This window comes from Balaenoptera physalus, assembly GCF_965194825.1.
Source record: "Balaenoptera physalus genome assembly, chromosome: 17".
NCBI classification, from domain to species: Eukaryota; Metazoa; Chordata; class Mammalia; order Artiodactyla; family Balaenopteridae; genus Balaenoptera; species Balaenoptera physalus.
Window position 1 is genome coordinate 6522483 of NC_138895.1, and position 16743 is coordinate 6539225.

General features: G+C 39.9%; 1 protein-coding gene across 4 annotated transcripts in view; it reads left to right on the forward strand.

The window, feature by feature from the left end:
• The first annotated feature begins 4887 nt into the window (after positions 1–4887).
• Positions 4888–16743, forward strand: part of UBXN2B (UBX domain protein 2B) — a 36282-nt gene continuing 24426 nt past the window's right edge. For all 4 annotated transcript variants that reach the window (XM_082433073.1, XM_082433071.1, XM_082433072.1 and 1 more), the window contains exons 1-3: positions 4888–5026; positions 10578–10681; positions 15940–16090. In XM_082433073.1, coding sequence (XP_082289199.1) covers positions 4940–5026; positions 10578–10681; positions 15940–16090 — 342 coding nt within the window. In that variant the 5' untranslated portion in view covers positions 4888–4939. The remainder of the gene's footprint in view (positions 5027–10577; positions 10682–15939; positions 16091–16743) is intronic.

Below are 16743 nucleotides of genomic sequence, written 5' to 3' on the forward strand. Positions count from 1 at the left end.
CATTCAAGTTAAGATGTGAGTGAAACAACACAATATACATAGTAACTCAATGACATGACACGAGCAACTACTTCTTTCCTGTATCAGTCAGTCATTTTCAAATACTGAAAGAATGCCCCTTTTTCTTCCCTTTTGCTATTCCCAATATAGCAGCTACAGACACAGCACACTTTTAAGTCTTAACTGCCTTGTAAACATTTTCTCCACCACATTCTTAAGTTCAGAGTAGGCAATGAACAAAATAATAAATCAAGGTCTTAAGTGTGGCATTTGCCAATTTCTGAGTTGTGAATACTCCCACCATGGTGAATTTCAAGCTACCAACATGTTGTCACTGAATGTGGAGTTGGGAAGAGGTGTACCACAGCATGCCATTACATGGTATTTCCACCATGTAGATACAATAGATGTATCGATAATAATAAACTATATTTAGAATAGGTAATAGATAATAAAATGTATGGCATAGATAATTATAAAATGTATTTAAATAATTTGGAAATGATTTTTAGTATTTATTACATTGCTTTTTAATATGATTTCATTGCAAGCTTATGTAACTTAATTTTTTTCTTTTTTTTACTTTGTTATTGAACTATAGTTGATTTACAATATTGTGTTAGTTTCAGGTGTACAGCAAAGTGATTTGGTCATACATATACCTATGTATATAGCTATATCCTTTTTTAAAAAATTCTTTTCCACTGTAGGTTATTACAAGATAGTGAATATAGTTCCCTATGCTATACAGTAAATTCCTGTTGTTTATGTATATGGTAGTGTGTATCTGTTAATCCCATACTCCTAATTTATCCTTCCCCCCTTCCTCTCAATTTTTAATAATGGCTGTGTTTAACAACTACCTGTAAAATTCCTGAAAATTTAACCACAGGCTCTCCCGAGCCAGGATAAGCCACCTCCTGCACACCTCTGACTTTAAGTACATTGAAAACATAGCTTTACTGTCCTAGCTGTCATTCTCAAACTGCTAAAATGTGGATTTTCCTCTCTATGAAATTCATAGTAAACTTGGTACAGCAATCTCTTCTCTTAATCCAGTGGACACATTCCAGTCCTAATTTTTTTTTTTTTTTTTTTTTTTTTTTTGCCATACGCGAGGCTTGTGGGATCTTAATTCCCCGACCAGGGGTTGAACCCAGGCCCACGGCAGTGAAAACACTGAATCCTAACCACTAGCCCACCAGGGAATCCTAACCTTGATTATCCATAGGAAACGACACTGTTGGTCTCCTGCTTGAAACCACCATGTCGCTGGTTTGTCCAGTCTCTTGCCTTCACCCTCCCTCTCTGACTATTCCCTAGGTCTAGTCTGAATGTTCTCCTTTCCCCACTGAGCCCTTCAGTGTTGGTTTTTCTGAGTATTCTCCGTCCTCACATCTTATCACATCTCACACTGACCCAGGAAGCCTCATCTACCCTGTTATCGCTCATGGGCAGTCATCACCAAACCTATATCTCCAAACCAAGATTCTCCTATCTCCTAATATCTAGACCCACATTTGCAATTGCTCTGTGATGTATTTTCCCTCTAGTGCCCCACATAAATTTCAAATTCAAAATGTCGTAACACTCTCTTCCCTTGTGATTGGATGACGATACTTAGTGTTATGTTTGGAGTCCTTTCTCTTTGTGTGTGTGTTTATCTATTGCAGAGTGCTGGTTCCCATGAGGTTTATATACAGCAACCTATAAATATACAGGATTATTTCAAGTTGATGATCTCCTAAATGACCTCTTTTATTATATTTTGTATTTACACCATTTGATGGATGTTTGCTAAACCTACTGGGGTAAACATTTCATGATGTATGTAAGTCAAATCATTATGCTGTACCCCTTAAACTTATATAGTGCTGTATGTCAGTTATAGCTCAATAAAACTGGAAGGAAATAAAGCGAAACGAAACCACAGAATGTCCACAACAAACTCGTTTCTGTCTTTTCAAGTCTGCTTCTCCCTTTCAACTCAATAATTTATAGGAGGCACCATTTGCCAAATCACCTAACCAAAACCCTGAATGTCATTCTTTAGTCCTCCTTCTTTCATATATTCCCCATGTAAGACTTCAGCACCAATTGGCTCTGGTCCTAATATCTCTACCAATTATTGCTTCTCTCTTTACCCACTGTCGCTGATAAAACTTTATTCCTGGGAATTCCCTGGCGGTCCACTGGTTAGGACTTGGTGCTTTCACTGCCATGGGCCTAGGTTCAATCCCTGGCTGAGGAACTAAGGTTCCGCAAGCTGCACAGCAAAGGCGAAAAAAAAAAAAGCTTTAATCCTAATCACCCCACATTGTTGTAATAACCTTCTAATTTTGTAACTCTGATTCATCTTACACACTAATGCCTCTGTTATCTTTCTAAATCACAAATCACTTAATGGCTCCCAATTGCCTTAGACCAGTGGTTCTCAACCATGGCTGCACAACAGAATTACCTGGGGAGGGTTTTTTTCAACTAATTTTATAAATGTATGATTTACATATAATAAAGTACACCCATTTTAAGTATATAGCTCAATGTGTTTTTAACACATACATACACACACACACACACAAAGTGTGTAATTATCACCATCAATAACGATATACAACATTTTCATCACTTCAAAAAGTTCCCACATATCCTTTTTCAAATTCCCCAAGCTTATCCTTCCCCTTCCCCCAAAGAGTTGACTCTAAGCAACCGCTGTCAGTGAAGATAAGTTTTGCCTGCTCTAGAATCTCATATAAACTGAATCAGACAATATTTACTCTTTGACATCTGGCTTCTTTTACTCAAGATAATGTCTTTGAGATTCAGCCATGGTGTGTGAATCAGTAATTTCTTCCTTTTTACTGTTGAGTAGTATTCTGTGGTATGAATTTCTCGAAATGTTATCCATTCATTTGTTGATGGATATTTGGATTGTTTCCAGTTTGGGGCTATTATGAATAAAGCTTCTATGAACAGTTGGGTACAAATATTTTTGTAAACATATGTTTTCATTCCTCTTGGGTCAGTATTTAGGAGTGTTATTGCTGGATCTTATTATAACTGAATATTTAACTTTAGAAGAAACTGTCTACTTTCCAAAGTAGCTGTACCATTCTCCATTCCCACCAGCATTGTAGGAGAGTTCCAGGCAGAAAGCCAGGACAAACATAGCTCATTTTGCTTGTTTCCCTACTCTGGCATAGCACAGATCTGTATTGCCTGTAGTTCAATGTCTGAAAATAATCGTTTCACATATTTTGTCTAGTTTTTTCATTGTTGGGAGTGGAAGGGCAAATCCAGTACCAGGTACACTGTCATGGCCAGAAGCAAAGTCCACTTGGGGAGCGGCTTATAAAAACATGATGCTTGAGTGCAACCCAATACTAATTAAATCTGAGTTCCTGCAGTGAGAGGATGGGAGGGGAGTTCTAATGTGCATCAGCCTTGAGAATCACTGGCCTGGAGCGTAATATTCAATCTCTTCACTAAGGCAAGACCGTTCAGCATCTGTCCTAAGCCTACATCTCCAGTCTAGATCCGCACCCACACTCTCCAACCCCCAACCATCTTTTGTCATTTCTCCTAAGGTTCAGCCATGCAGTACTTTATCAGGATAAACATGGTATTTCAAATCCTTGTCATTCCCTGTGGTCCCTTTTGGTCCAGAGTTTACCAGGGGTACTTATCCTTCAAGATTCCGCCAAAATGCCTTTGGCTTTATGGGTTATAAAGAAGAGCCAGGGATTTCTAGGGCAGAATGTTGTACTCAAAAGAATATCTGGACAACCAACAAATGCGAGGCTTAGGATCTGGTACCGCCATTTACAACAGGGTGAGTTTAGTCGTTACTTGTCATCTGCTTTCCTCAGGTATAACACGGTAATAACCATACTTACCTGGCAGAGATTACACATACAATCGAACGCACCTGGCATGGCGCACATAGCAGGTGCCGACAGAATACTCCCCTTCACACCCCACATTCCACGCATAACGTTTCCTGCAAAGCTCTACTGCAAATGGCACTTTATTATCTGTTTATACCTCTCTTTCGGGCTTCCCTGGTGGCGCAGTGGTTGAGAGTCTGCTTGCCAATGCAGCAGACACGGGTTCGTGCCCTGGTCTGGGAGGATCCCACATGCCTCCGAGCAACTGGGCCCGTGAGCCACAGCTACTGAGCCTGCGCGTCTGGAGCCTGTGCTCCGCAACGAAAGAGGCCGCGATAGTGAGAGGCCCGCGCACCGCGATGAAGAGTGGCCCCCGCTTGCCGCAACTAGAGAAAGCCCACGCACAGAAACGAAGACCCAACATAGCAATCAATCAATTAAAAAAAAAAAAGACTCCTTATACCTCTCCCTCTCCCAATAGATTGTGAGTTTTATAATGACCAGGACTACTTCTTTTTACCTTTGCATCCGGGGGCATAAAAGTGCTTGGGATAAGAAAGGAGTTTGAATAAATCTCAGATGAATTTAGAAGTCTCTAGTTCTGCTCGCAAAGAAAGTTTACAGGGTTCTTCCTCCTCAACATCAATTCACGCTTTGGGGGCGACGTACCCCCCAGTCCCTGGCAGGGAAATGAGAGAATGTGACCGAGACTGGAAAAGGACGGTGGCACTTTTCATCAGATGAAACATCCAGAGGATGTTTTCACTGTGGGGCTAAAAGAACACGCAAGTCCGAGCTGCCCTCCGGGGCGGCGCCCAGCAGCCGCCGGGTTTACGCAGAGGCTCCTTGGCGGGGAAATTCTGAGCCAACTTCCTTTAAGGAAAGAAGCGGGACCGCACAGGTAGGCGGGCGCCGGAAGAAGGGCGCGCCGGGGCCGGGGGAGGCGGGGGCTTGCAGGGACCGCCCCGCCCCGCGGTTGCCAGGCAACCGGCCCCGGAAGTCGCGGGAGACGCTTCGGCGGCGGCGGCGGCGGTGCCGGGAGCGGGTGAAAGATGGCGGAGGGCGGCGGCGGCAGCGAGGCGGGAGAGGAGGGGCCGAGGGCGGCGGGGCCGCGGCCCCCGAGCGCGCGGGACTTGCAGGTGCGGCGACCGGCGGGGCGGGGGCGCGGCGTCGGGGACGGCGCGGCCGGGGGCGTGTAGAACCGCCCCCGGCCGCGGCCGAGCTTCTCCAGACCGGCCCGGGGACCGAACTGTGATTCCGGCGCCGCGGGTCCGCCCCAGGCGGCACGCCGGGCAGCGGCGTCGGTGGAAACAAGTGTCCGAGCCCGGCTGTCAGTGGTGCCCCTGCCTCGTTTCCCCTCCACCCCACTTGCAGTTTAAGAAGCAGCTGCTGATGTCTAATGGCGTTTGGGAGATTAGGGGTCAGTTGAGTGCTTCGCCGGTTGATGCTCCGGTCAGACTCACTGCAGAAGAAAGGTCTGCGGTGGCCGTGGGGAAATCGAGTCACAGCGTGGGCTGGTTTGATCTTGTTTGTCTTGCATGCTGTTTGTGGCTCGATTACTTAACGTGTAAAAAGGGTTCCTTTTTATCAGATAACTTTTCCCTTTTAAAGGGGTGAACTAAAAAGTATTTCATCCTACGGCTTGCGCAGCCTAGCTGTAACAGCTTAGAGTCTAGAAAACATTGCACATAAGAAACAGAGAAATAAAACTTCGTAATGTTACAGGACATTGACATTAGTTAGCTAAATACCAGCGCACCAAATCTTGCTCCGTCAGATGCTTCACACTACTCATTTTAGAGGGGTTTTTTTTTTTTAACTCTCTTTGTAACATCATTGATAAAATTCAAAAAGTAAACATCTGTAGGGAGCTATAATTAAAAATAAATGACACTCAATCCACAAGCCTTGATAGAAAAGTTCTATTACTTCATTGTTACACCTTAATTCTGTTTCTTTGAACAAACGTATATTGACCACCTGCCATGTAACATACTGCTAAGCTCAGGAATGCAGAGATAAATAGGACCTCAGATCCACAGTTGGTGCTGGACACTGTTGAAGGGCATAGAAGTATAAAAGACATTTCTACCTATTTTTTGCAGAAATAAGATACACATATATTTAACAGAACATTTTGAGATGGAGTATGAATTAGTGCCAAAATAAGCAGTGCATAAAATGACAAATTTGGAGAATGGAGAGATGGGTGTCAGGTTAGGAGATGAACTCAATGTAGAAGAGTTCCAGTGTTCATAAGTCAGTTCAGTAGCAGTAAACAGAATCAAGGGGCAGGAAGGTCTCATCCACCTCGTATTTTCTGTTGAAGACCGGTATCGCTAAGAGACAGCATGGACTGTCAGGAAAAAATGAGAGTTTCTGGTCAGAACAACTTCGGTTTGCATCTTGACCCTGACACTCAGTAGTTATGTGAATATCGGAAAAATGTCTTAACCTCTCTGATCCTCAGTGTCTTTATCTGTAAACTGGAGGTGATGGTGGTGTCAAGGATGAAATAAAGAAATGTCTATAAAGTGTCTGTTCAGTCCCATATTATCCTGGATCAGACTTGCTTAGTAAATATTTGGTTCTTTTTCCCTTAAAGGAGAAAAATACTATAACTTTCACTGGTTAGTCCATGCTAATGCTATTAAACTTAAAACTATGTGACTTAATATCCTTTCTCTAATTTAAATCTATTTCCTCTTTTTATGTGAAAAATGAGAACAGCTTGGTTAATGATCACCTGATACTTGACAAATTTATACTTCATCCACTGGATTAAGATATGATAAATTATTGGAGATATTGTGGTAGATGTCGCCAATTGTGAGAATTCCTTCCCTTCCACCATCAATTAGAAAAAAAATAGGGTTTTTGGGTTTTTTTTTTTTTTCCATCCCCTGTCTACCTTCTGGTAGGTAGGTTCAAGTAGATAACTGATTTTTTATGAATGTGATTTGGAATATCAAATACACTAAGTATTCATAGTGTTTCCCTTAGAATTTAATAAGAATGTGAAGAATTTGCAAAGAAACCTGAAAACAACCAAGTGATGGCATATGAAGAAATAGAGTATGTATCAAAGATTTAAAAGAATTGGATAATGTTGTCTCCCCAGCTGGTTTCTTGGTTATTGATTATTTGGGGGATTATTTTATTGTTTAATCTAGCCATGCTTATTTTAAGAGTTACCCATTTGGTTCAGTTTTCAGTAGATACTCCTTAACTTTCCTGACAACTCGCTCTAAGAGTCTTTCACAGTATAATTGGAAATAGCAAAAGTACCACTAAGTGCCTATTTCTTAGCTGCCATGCGGTGTAGGGTCTGCCGGCATCTACGTTAGGAGAGAGTTCCTCATTCACCGCAAGAGGAAAGGTGGTTCGTCGTCTCCCAGAAAGCCTCCCAGCACCGTGAGCCTTTGACTCACAAATTCAGAAATCTCCCATGGATCTCACACTGAGAGTACATCTTAGGTCCTCTCCTCCTCCAAAATTGGGAACATTCAGTGGGAAAGTTTGGGATAGGATGGTTAGTGACGGTACTCACCCCCAAAACCTCAGTGTTCATCAGTGTTTGTGAACATTTTCAGAGCCCTTTGTCTCTTCTCACGCCCCTCAGTCCATCCACACAACGGCGTTAACAGTTAAGGCATTTGATCCTATGCTTCTGTCCCAGGTTTCCTCCAGAATGATATCAAAAGAAAAAGATTTCTGTTTTTCTTTGTTTCCATATAGGTTGGAGTTGAGGAGAACTGGGGCTAATAACTTCAGTACTTCCTAGGGTTCCGAGTGGGCTTTGGATGGGGCAAAGAGGGGAGTTCTATCAGTAAGAAAAGTGTACAGATGTCTGGCACTGTGTTGCACTTGTCACAGGTACCCTCGTCCTGTTGATGTCAGTGTCCTGTATCGTTGGTTCTCAGTTTTAACATACATCAGTCACCTGGAAGACTTGTTTAAGCACGGACACCGGACCCCAGCCCTGAGTTTCTGAATCAGTTGGTCTAGGTTGGGGTTTGAGCATCTGCCGTTTTCAAGGGTCCCCAGGTGGTGCTGATGTTGCTATTCTAGATTGAAACATCTGTGTTATCCCTCCTGGCAGTTGTCCCTCTAAGACTGGGAATTCCACTACTTTTCATCTTTTGCTATGTATTTGATGTTCTCACCCACAATTTCAGGTTCTTTTCTCACATTCTTCACATTTCAAATTCTAGAGGAAAGATTATCAGGGCTTACATACTTTATTCTCTCTGTGTAATTGAAATATCTTCATAATCTAGTTGTTTAGCTCATGGAAGTCTGTCCTGATAATTCACCGTGCATCTTTACTTCACAATGCACACATTTTTATCTCTTTATTTGACGGAAATTTTGTCGTTGTTTTCCACTGGTTTTAACCAGGGCATCAGTTAATGTCCTCTTCTGATGTGGTGTCATTTGCTATGTCAAATAATATACATTAACTTTGTTTAAAATATTTGCTTATGAACTTATGCCATATGATGCTTCAGATACATCATGGATCCTGGCATTAATTCCCTCTAAATATCATTCATTTTCCTCTGAGTTAATGATGTACTGGTGATAACCTGGACCTTTCAGCTAGGTGGACCCCCTGCTGTAATGTAATTTTCTCCATATTCCTATATTGTTAATATATATTCCACATTCCATGGAGTCAAAAGGCATTGTTTACATTATTCATTTATTTTATATAAGAAGATTACTTGATTGACAGGGTTTATTCAAACCTTCTTAAAGCAAAAAACAAGGTACAAAACTATAGCAAATATAATCTCAGTTTTTAAATCTATAACATTATCTGTGTCTGTTTATGATTCATGTTGAGTTGTAGTCTACGTAATTCAACAAGAATTTGTTGGGTGCCTATCATGTGCTATGTTAGAAACAATTTGGGAAACCTAAATTATAGTAGGGGGGATGAAATAGTAAGAAAAGTACACAAGTGATGACAATGTAATGTTTAATATAAATGTGCTATAAGGATTTGGAAAAGAAATACCACTTTAGTTAAGAAAATTAGAAAAGGCTTCATGAAGGATGCCTGAAATGGGCCTCTGACATACAGATAACATTTTCATTGATGGGAATAGGAATAGCATAAAAGTAGTTCATAGAGCAATGTTATCAGCTCATGAGGAAATCCATAAAGGAATACGGTTTTGAAGAAATTTCAGGGAGGTGAAAATTTCTGAAAACTTCGGGCCCAAGTAGTCAGAGTGTCTGTCTGTCTCTGTCTCTGTCTCTCTCGTTTGTTTTGTGGTGGGTTTTTTGTTTTGTTTTGTTTTCTCCTTTTGGAGAGGATAAGTAGGAAAAGACCGTAGAAGATATATAGATAACACTGCAGGAAGAAAAGAAACCTTGGGGGAAATGAAACACTGACACAATCATTGCTGAGCATTTCTTAATAATATCTTCTGGTAATGGAGCACTTGCCTTGTGCTTCACATACATTATGTAATACCTCTAAGGGATTTTTTAAATAGGCATTAAAAGATGAGGGAACTAAGGCTCAGAGAAGTTAAATAATTTGCCCAAGCTCACACAGTAAGAGCCTAAGTTAGGATTTTAATAAGTCTTTTAGGCTACACAGCACTTTTATAATTAGGATTTCCTGCAAAATTTCCATGTTAAAAGTATGAAAGTTGACATATGTGTATGGGGTGGAAGTAAAAAATTAGGTGGGAAAAATAAAGACTTTCATTTTTGTTTTCTTGTGTGCATATTTTAAAGGTTGATTAATGGAGTCTTCAGAGAATTAACTTTGCCCCAGTTCCCTATTTTTCTTTTCCTACTGGGGAAAGAATCCCTGGAGATAGTTTTCATATTTCTCATGTTTCTAGAAGGGGCACTTCATCTGGGTTTTGGGGGAATTTGGGGATTTTTTTTGTCTTTTTTTTTTTAATTTTCCAAAGATTATGGTCATGCCAATTATAAATAGCCACAAGGGGCATAAAGGAAAGTTTTTGAGTTGTCCAAGGAAGTCAGAAGTGGGAACAAAATTACTTATATGATAATGAAATATTTTGATAACTTCTTAAAATTCCAGTTTCAAAAACCATGCTTTATTTCATTTTGAAGATGTCCAGCCATATATCTATAAAGCATAATTTGGTAATATTGCTTTCTAAAAGTTTTATAAACTGTATATATCATTCATTGAAAAGAAGCTCCTTTTCCTAAACTTGATGAAATTTATATGTCTGGTAAACTTTTAAGTAGAATAATTTTGGAATTGTTTTATGTACTCAGATTTTGAAAACTTGAACAGCTAAGTGAAGTATTTTTATGGGATCTGATGAGAGCAAACTGACATTAGCGTGAAACATCTTCAAGTATTTTTAAAAGAATTGTAGGTCCAACTTTGAAAATGATCTGTTACCAAATAGTTTTTGAAACTGTTGAATAGTTCATTGAAAGTAATTAAACAATTATGGTAACTTTAATTTATTCTACTATATGTGGCATTTTGGTTCGTTTTATAAATGAGAGATGCAGTGGTTTTATTTTGGAAGGGAGTCATCTTCTGAAGCGGCAGCCTTCATTTTTCATTAGACATCTTTACTACTCAATTACAAGTTAATTTTCTACTCATAACTTGTCATCGTGTAGAAGGGTTTATTTCTAGTGTTTTTATACTATATTTATAACAAATCTGTTATTCTGTAGTTGGCCTTGGCAGAATTATATGAAGATGAAGTGAAATGCAAAGCTTCCAAATCTGATAGACCTCACGCTACAGCCTTTAAAAGCCCACGAACACCACCTCAAAGGTAAGTTTTGTTTTGTTTTTTAAACTTGTATCCCTTTTTAGTTCACTAATCCCACATTATTTTAAATGGCCCTGGGAATTTATTTTTAACTATAACTTCTTAAAATAAATGTTTTTTAGATACTATTTCTGAAACTTTAATAGTCAGAAAGCCAGAAGAAACTTATGGGAAAATTATATTAAATACTTAATATTTTGATAGACATCTCATAGCATAGTATACTGAATAGTATTTTTCTTGGGCACCGTGGTTCTTTTTTGAGTCATTGGACTCATTGAGGATCTGATGAAAGCTATACCCCCTCTCCCCCAGAACAAGACTTATGTACAATTTTGTCAGTCGTTTTTAAGGGTTTTTGTGTTTCTTAAAGCCCATCCATGGAGCCCCTCTGTGTCTTCTGTCCTTCACTTAAGAATCTATAACTTCAGGAATCTGTCTTTCCTTCTGTTGGGTGACGAACCATCTAATAGTGATCTTCTAGGTAGTATTTGCTATTGTTAAAATCCCTGAACTATAAAAACCACCAACAGTGAAGTTTTAAGAGATGAGAACCAGGTATATTTTATTGTCATGAGTTTTCTTGTTTCCAGGAATGTTTTCCTTAATGTCCGTTTAGTACTGCAAATCTCATTACTGGGGAGAAACTTGAATTTTCCCATTATATCTCATTTTCAGAAAGTCTGTTCTTTTACCAAAAGTTGAAAAATTCACTGGCAGTTATTCTTTCTTTTTTGTTTGTCACTAGTCTACCTTCTTTCTTTCTGTAGGGGAGGTAAAATGACATCCCTTTCTGGACCTGAATGGAAAGAAAGAATAATATTTATAATTTTCACCCCAACTTTTTATTTTACAAATTTTAAAATCCATAGATAATCAAAGATAAGGACAATGAATATATGCTGTGTCTGCTCCGGTATTCACCAGTTGTTAACATGTTATATACAGCAGTACATCGGTGCACACGCTGTCTTTTACTCAACCATCTGGAAGTAAATTGCAGCCATCATAGCACTTCATCCCTAGCGGCTTCAGCCTGCACCCCCTAAGAAGAAGCCCACACTCCTTTATAACCTTGATAACACATCACACCTTAGAAAATGAACACTAATTGCATCAATCATTTAAGCCGTAGTCTATAGTCAGATACTCTTAGAGCCTTTCGGGTTTAGGATCCAGCCAAGGACCTTGCATTCCACTCATGATGCCTGTTTGGTATCTGAATCCAGAGCATTTTTCCCAACCTTTCTGTTGTCTGCTTTTAGCTCATCTATATAATCTAAAGCTTATTACATTGACTTTGAAGAGCCGGGGCCAGATGTCTTTTAAAATGTCCCACATTCAAGGTCATTGTTTCCTCACGATTAGATTCTTGTGAAACGTATTTGTTAAGAACACTAGTTAGTGATGTTTTCTGCTATGTATTATATCACATCAGGAGCCATATGGTTTCAGGTTTTCCCACTATTGGTGCTATGTTCACTTGGTTAAGGTGCTGACCACCACACCACTCCATCGGAAGGTACAGTTTTTCCTTTATAATCTGCAGGTTGGTATCTTGGCACTGTTTGAATATCCTTCCCTTTCATTTAATTCTTATTTAATATGTATGTTTGTGTATGTGTGTATGCCTATACACACATACATAGACATATATATATAATATATATATATATATAAAATATTATATATTTTAACTGCTTCCTTAATCTATACAGTCTCTGAAATTTTGAAAGCGCTCAAAATAATAATGTACCAAAGTTTTACTCATTAACTATTTGGCCACTGTTCCCCAGTTTGAACAGATTTTGAATGACTTAATTTGTTGGTATAACAAATCAAAATATTTGACTTCTTAAAACAAGATTAGTGTATTAATATTTTCCTTGCTATTCGAATATAATCCTTAAGATATTTCAATGAGTGGTTTTTTCTCTTTTATGCTGTCTGAAACAGTGTTGCCGTTAACAGTTATAATTTGATAATGCAATTTTTAAGGACTTTGTGCCTCAGATTTGATTTCTAGAATTATTTACATATCCAAAAAGAGGAGCTGCCTTAAATATATTGGTTGATGCTTTTACTATGCTTAATCTGCTTAAAATACAATGTGAAGCAAATTATTGGCAATGTTTTCTTCTTGCGAAGTGTGATATTTTCGAATACTAAGTATGCAGTTCTCTTGACTACATATTCAGCATTGACATCTGCTGGGTTTCATTGCATGTCTACCGCTTTGCCTGGTACAGAAAACAGTCTTAATTAATGGTCCACCTTCTTGGACAATGTTAGATATCAAAACATTCATCTGTTCATTGTCATTTTAAGCCAGTATGTTTTCACTGTGTACATAACGTGAAACTTAAGTACTCTAGACGTCGTGTGATCTATTTTTAATTTACAAGAGGAGGGGCAGGATCTACAGAAAAACTCACAGAAGTTAGCCTGACACCTGCTTTTACATATTCATCCACAAAAGCTTCTCTGTCACAAATAGAACTTTAAAAATGTGAGTCTTCTAGTTCAAAAATGTAAAAACTTAAAAAACATGTCCCCTACAAGTCATGAGACACTAGTATGGTTTTGAGAATTCAATAAGTGTATAAAATGTCTAGCACAGTGTTGGTACCTAGCTGGGCCTTAAAAGATTATTAGGATGTGGATGAGCACAGAAGACAAGGAACGAAATAGGCCCAGAAGAAAAAATAATAAAGATGCCAAGAGCGAGCCAGAAAGGAGCAGCAGAGCTTGAGTAGACTCGTGGCAGGTGAGGCTGGGCGGGCGGGGCGCTGCCGTGTGCGCTTCGTGGACGGGGGGCCTCGGCGTTCACCCAGAGCCCCTCTCCGGGAAGGGCCGCGAGCTTGGTTTGACGCTTTGTATGACTGTCTTGAAATTCTCAGTACACTCTGAGCAAGGAGACTCCTACTTCATTTTGCCGCCGGCCCACACGTTATGCATCCAGCCCTGATGCAGCCACATCACGGCCAGCCTTGACGGCCAAGGAGGGCTGCTCTTGTGCGCAAGGCAGGGGGAAGCCAGTGTATGTTGTTCACTGTAGCTTTTACCGTAAAAACTATAGTAGAGCGATAAAGCTTTGATTCTAGACAGAGACACTCCTCAGTTTTCTATCTTTTTTTTCTCTCTGTTCTGATAAGGTTTTGCCCGTGGACAAGTTTTTTTAATTCCCTAAGCTTCAGTTTTCTTATTTGGAAAGTGGGGATAATGCCATTGTTATGAGGATTAAATGAGCAGTTGATAACTGTTAGTTATTATTATTATACTTTTGGGAAAGTAGGTCTGGCAGTACCATATAAGATAAATTGTAATGGGAAGAACAAGATAAGGAGACAAATCAAGAAGAAGACAACTGCAGTAATCCAAAGAATGTGGTCATAAATTTGAGGTTAGGATGGTGTCCGTGGAATGGAGCAGAAAGGGGTGAAACTGGTGTGGGATACTTTCAAAGAATTTATTGTAGAAACGTGATGACGTGGAATATAGAGAGTAAGTGAACGGGAAAGAGGGAAGACTGAAAGCTTCTTAATCTGGTATCCAGGGAAAATGTGATCGTTAATGGGAAGAGATGAACTGGATTCAAGTAGGTGCTTTTCAGTTCAGCACCGGGCCGTTAAGTAAGAAGGTCTGAAGACATGTATTTGAGAGTCCGCTGTATAGAGGAGGTTGCTATCTATGGGAGTGGACAAACGTTGATGATCAGATGAATTTAAATAGAGAAGGAGAGTCAAGTATGTAGGTATACTTATAAAAGAGGAGAAGGATGGGTTGTGGAAAACAATAAAACTTCTAGAAGAAAATAGACCCTGAGGTAGGCAAAGATTTCTTATACCGGTAATAAAAAATCAGTGACCGTAAAGAAGTTAGTAAATCTTTTCCTAAGTCAGATTTTTCCTGTTAGGTCTTTCTCACCAAGGCTGAGAAAAAGGAACTCTATCTTGTACTTTGCCAGATTAGGGACAAGAGACAGGAGGTAAGGGGCTACAACAGGAGTAGCTGCAGCAGGAAGCTTTGCTTCCCTTTCCCCTTCCCCGCTCCCCCTCCCTCCCTTCCCTTCCCTTCCTTTCTCAGTGCTGCCATTTAAGGCATCTGCTGTCGAGCGCCTTCTAACACTGACCCCTGACCCCTGTCGTAAGAGCCCGCCGTGGCAGCGTTCGGCCTTGCTTGTCTGTACCGGGCCCTCTGAGCATCAGCTGGGCAGGAAGGCTTCCATAGGCCCCTGCTCTGGGTGACTTAGTCCTCAGTGTACTTGACCAGAGCACTAGCAGCTTGGAGCCCACCCCACGCCCCCCTCAGTAGCTGTGAGCTGGCCTTGTTAGTGGCGTTCTGCTGGTGTCCACTGTTCTCCGTGTAGATCTTTCTTCCACTTACAGTGACTTGAGAGCTGGGCTGCCCTTCCCTTTCCTGCTTAGTTTTGCATATACTAATTTCGGGAAAGTCCCGAAGGTGACTTCTATTCCTAGACTCCAGTGCTGATATAATTCTCCCGCTTTGTTTTGTGAGTCAGTTCAGTGCAAATTGGGAACTGAATTGGAGGGTATGGGTAGTCAAGGATATGAGCTTTGATTGTCACCTTATTCTGGAAGTCTCCATGTTGATATTTCATTGGTTATATTTTCTGATATTCTTGATTGTAAAAAATCTTGAAAGATAAAATAGGGTACTAATTTATGCGAAGGAAATGTTTATATTCCCTAGGACCACTATGAAATAGAAAAGAAAGGAGAAATTATTCACTACATAGTTAACACTGAGAAAATTGTTTGTGGTCTAAGTTATTTACCCTTAACACAGGGAGGTTATAATTTTTCAATCAGAACTCTCTGAAGAGTAAACTGTATGTGTAGCCCTGTGGTCTAGATGTAGATATTTACAGCATCTAAATATAGAAGTCTCTTCACTGACCAGGTCCTAATGAATGTGGATTCCTCGGGGGAAGAGGTTTAGCTTCTGGTTATCAGCTGTCAGAGAGATTCGTGTGATAGATAAGCAGTTACAGAGGGTAAGTGAGGAAGAAACAAACTAGTTAGTTCTCAGGCGGGATGCTGAACTTGCTACCAGAATCTCTGCAAACTACTGATACTACTTAATTCCTTAATCCCGTTTTTTAAAATTAAATATTTCCACAAAGGCCTTAGAAATGGCTCTCTTTAAATAAAAGTCATTTCCTAAGACTGTGTAGCTTTTTGCCTTAAAGCAGTTTATGTTTGTATTCTGTTTTTATTCATGAGCTGTAATGTTTAAAGGTTCTATTCAAGTGAACATGAATGCAGTGGATTACATATAGTTCGACCTTCAACTGGGAAAATTGTGAATGAACTTTTCAAAGAGGCAAGGGAACACGGGGCTGTCCCTCTGAATGAAGCCACAAGAGCTTCGGGTGATGACAAATCTAAGGTAAGGGCTGAATTTTTAAAACTAAATATGCTATTGGGACTTCCCTGGTGGTCCAGTGGTTGACTCCAAGCGTCCACTGCAGGGGGCGTGGTCAGGGAACTAAGTTCCCACATGCCACCCAGCGTTGCCAAGCAATAAAATAAATAAATAGTAAAAGATAAAAGCAATGTAACATTAAAGTTTAAAAAAAAAACTAAATTTGCTGTTTATGTATTTGAGCTCCTAAAGATTTTTATATTAGTTGCAAACATTGTTTTCCTAACTGTATATTTGTTTCAAATATTTGCTTTATTTTTATAAGTCTATGTAATCTTTCTACAAATGGTCGAAAGTTGAGGCAGTTTCTTAACATTTCTGTGAAACGTCTCTGTTTACCTTTTTATCTTGAAATAATTATAGAGTCACAGTAATTTGCCAAAGAATGCAGAGAGGTCTTACGCACCTTTCACCCAGTTTCCCCCAGCGGTTGTTACATAATTATAGTTCAGTGGCAAAGGAGGAATTTGACCTTGGTGCAGGGTCTGTGTGTAGGTCTGTGCCATTTTATCACAGGTGCAGATTTGCGTGGTGACCTCCTCGATCTAGATGCTGTCCATCATCACGACAGTCTCCTCTTGGTGGCCCCCTTTAGAGTCACTGCCACCGCCCCCGCC